Source organism: Aplysia californica, unplaced genomic scaffold (genome assembly GCF_000002075.1).
Source record: "Aplysia californica isolate F4 #8 unplaced genomic scaffold, AplCal3.0 scaffold00170, whole genome shotgun sequence".
NCBI lineage: Eukaryota > Metazoa > Mollusca > Gastropoda > Aplysiida > Aplysiidae > Aplysia > Aplysia californica.
The window spans coordinates 21,424-23,923 of NW_004797440.1; the positions used below are offsets into that span (position 1 = coordinate 21,424).

The 2,500-nt window shown below is 37.0% G+C and overlaps 1 protein-coding gene across 1 annotated transcript in view; it reads left to right on the plus strand.

Annotated features, from left to right (window-relative positions):
* Nucleotides 1-2,342, plus strand: part of LOC101862501 (TALPID3 protein) — a gene marked incomplete at its 5' end in the record, with an annotated part of 23,722 nt that extends 21,380 nt beyond the window's left edge. The window contains 3 exon segments of the mRNA XM_005098024.3: nt 124-192; nt 1,066-1,294; nt 2,142-2,342. Coding sequence (XP_005098081.3) covers nt 124-192; nt 1,066-1,294; nt 2,142-2,262 — 419 coding nt within the window.
* Nucleotides 2,343-2,500: the final 158 nt, after the last annotated feature.

Below are 2,500 nucleotides of genomic sequence, written 5' to 3' on the forward strand. Positions count from 1 at the left end.
TATTATTATTTTTATTATTATTATTATTATTGTTATTATTATCATTATTAATATTGTTATTATTATTATTTTAACCACCCTAGAAATGTTTTTATACTCTTTGTCCCTCCTATTCTTTGACAGTGCGGCACTCGGGCTCGTCAAATTTCCGGGAATCAGATTCCCTGCAGTCAGGATCATTGCGACGATCAGGTAAATATTCTTGTGAAGTGATTGTTTTTCTCAAACTGGATTAGATTGATAAAATCATGCTTCTTATGCAATATATGTATGCTCTAAGTAGGATAAGTTTGGTCTCACATTGAAATGCAAGTAAGTGATAAAGAACTTGTAAACATATTCCATCATCCTTTTTATGGCATTGAAAATAAAGTATGTAATAGAAAACTGATTTTCTTTGTTCAAATAAGTTAAATACCATCCTTATAATATTTTTTTCAAGCCACACCCAATATTCATTCAGAAATGGAGTCATTCCCCTTTCCATGGTACTGGAGCATAATATTTTGTAAATGAAGCTTTTGGCTTTTGGTACTAAATGGTTTTATCATTATTTATATGAAGTTGTGGATAAGGCTACCACCAGAGTGCCAGATGGCCCCAGATTTTGCGTCGCGCTTTCATTTCCTTCTACACTGTTTTCTCCATGTATCTCTTGATCTTTCTCTTTTTGTTGCACCATCTACATTTGTCGTCAGGCTTGTTTTGGGTTTGTACTTAGGCTAAATCAAGAGGAAGATCCAAAAAAAGGTGGCAGGATGACATCGGAGAGTAGAATTATGGTACAATCTGGACAAAGAAAATAGATGATAAAACAGTGTGGAGATATCTGTTGAAGGGCTACATCCTGCAGTGGATGGCAATGCCTAAAAAGAAAGAAAGAAAGAAATTAGGTTAACATTTGAGTAGTACCAAGGCCACCAACATTCTCAGTATTTGATCCAGCCCCAACCATTCCCATTATTTCTCAACAAGATCTCTCTGATGAGATGACTGTAAGCATTGATGAACTTTTTCTACTAAATCTGTAACACTTCTACAGCTTAGATGTATTTGATATTCCAGCTGAGGGAGGTCTCACCTCCAGCTTCAAGTCCCGTCAGTCTGGAGTTAAAAAGTCCGTTGAATTTGACCTGACGGGGACCTATGAGAGACGAGAGAGCAACAGAAGTTCTTTCCGCATGTCTCGGGAGTCGACGTCAGGCATGTCAGGTCGACTTTCCAACAACTCGAATCGTTCTTTGGGAATCGATTATTCCTACGAAGGTTCTTTGGATGAATCCGAGTTGAAGAGGTAAGTGACTGATTATTATGTTCCTTCTTTATTTGTTATTTATAGAATTTGGTGCAGAGTAAAGCTGGCTTGGATGCAATTTAACTCTTTATCTCCGGCAAGCCGCTTACAGCGGCTCGCGGTCGGAACTGCTGTGCCAGTGAGCCGCTGATAACGAGCGGCTCCGACACATTCCTTTACGACGACTTTGACTTCAAATTACTTTTCGGCAAGTGACGAAAACAGGTTTATTTTCCCAGCAGTTCATTCATTAGATGAAGCACTATCACAATAGGTTCGCTAGTTTCAATTTAATTACCCATTTAGTGATGTTTTTGTCATTTTTAGATTTAGTACCAAAAAAGGACCCTGGCGTAGTGGGTTTATCACCTCGGAGATAAAGAGTTAAGGTTTTTTGATAGGCCTATCTTGCTGGAACACAGTGCGCATGAACCTGCTTCCAATCTCTTAATTTACTGGGCATTCTTGTACATGGGCTGTTTTGGAATTTTTCGGGTTGTACCTTCACTTCGCTCAGTCCTATTCGATAAAGTGGTGAGAGCAATGTTGTCCATACATACTACACCATAGCATACCATACCTACAGCTGGTTGCTTGATTCTGCTTTATACTTCTTTTTATAATATATAATTTCTTTGTTACTTTGAATGCCTTGGAAGTTCCCGTAATTTTTTTTCTCTAAATAGAATTTTGAACAGTTTTAAAAAAAAAATTGTTTCTCTCTTTTCTAGAGTATGTTTTAGTTTTGTTTGCAAGATTAAATGTATTTATATATTTTTTTTTCTTAATACATTAGATTTGTAGTTTCTCTGAGATGTATCTCAAAATGTGACATTTTTGTCATCAGAATTGTGGCCAGTCCTGGAGATACAGGCACAGGCCCGTACCGCATGTCGGTGACCATTCCGTCCACGATGGAAGCAGAGGACAGCGAGCTCTCCGAGATTGACATTACGGACAATCAGTAGGACACTATAGACGTCATCGACAGGATATACAGCCATAAAATAATAAATAGATAAGTGAATAAGTAAATGAATGAATGAATGAATGAATGAATGAATGAATGAATGAATGAATGAATGAATGAATAAATATGATTTTATTGATTCCTGTGGGGGAAATTTGGGTTACAATGGCAAACATACATGCATAAATACATAATTAGAAATACTGACATATATAGATATGGGCATGTGTATGGAC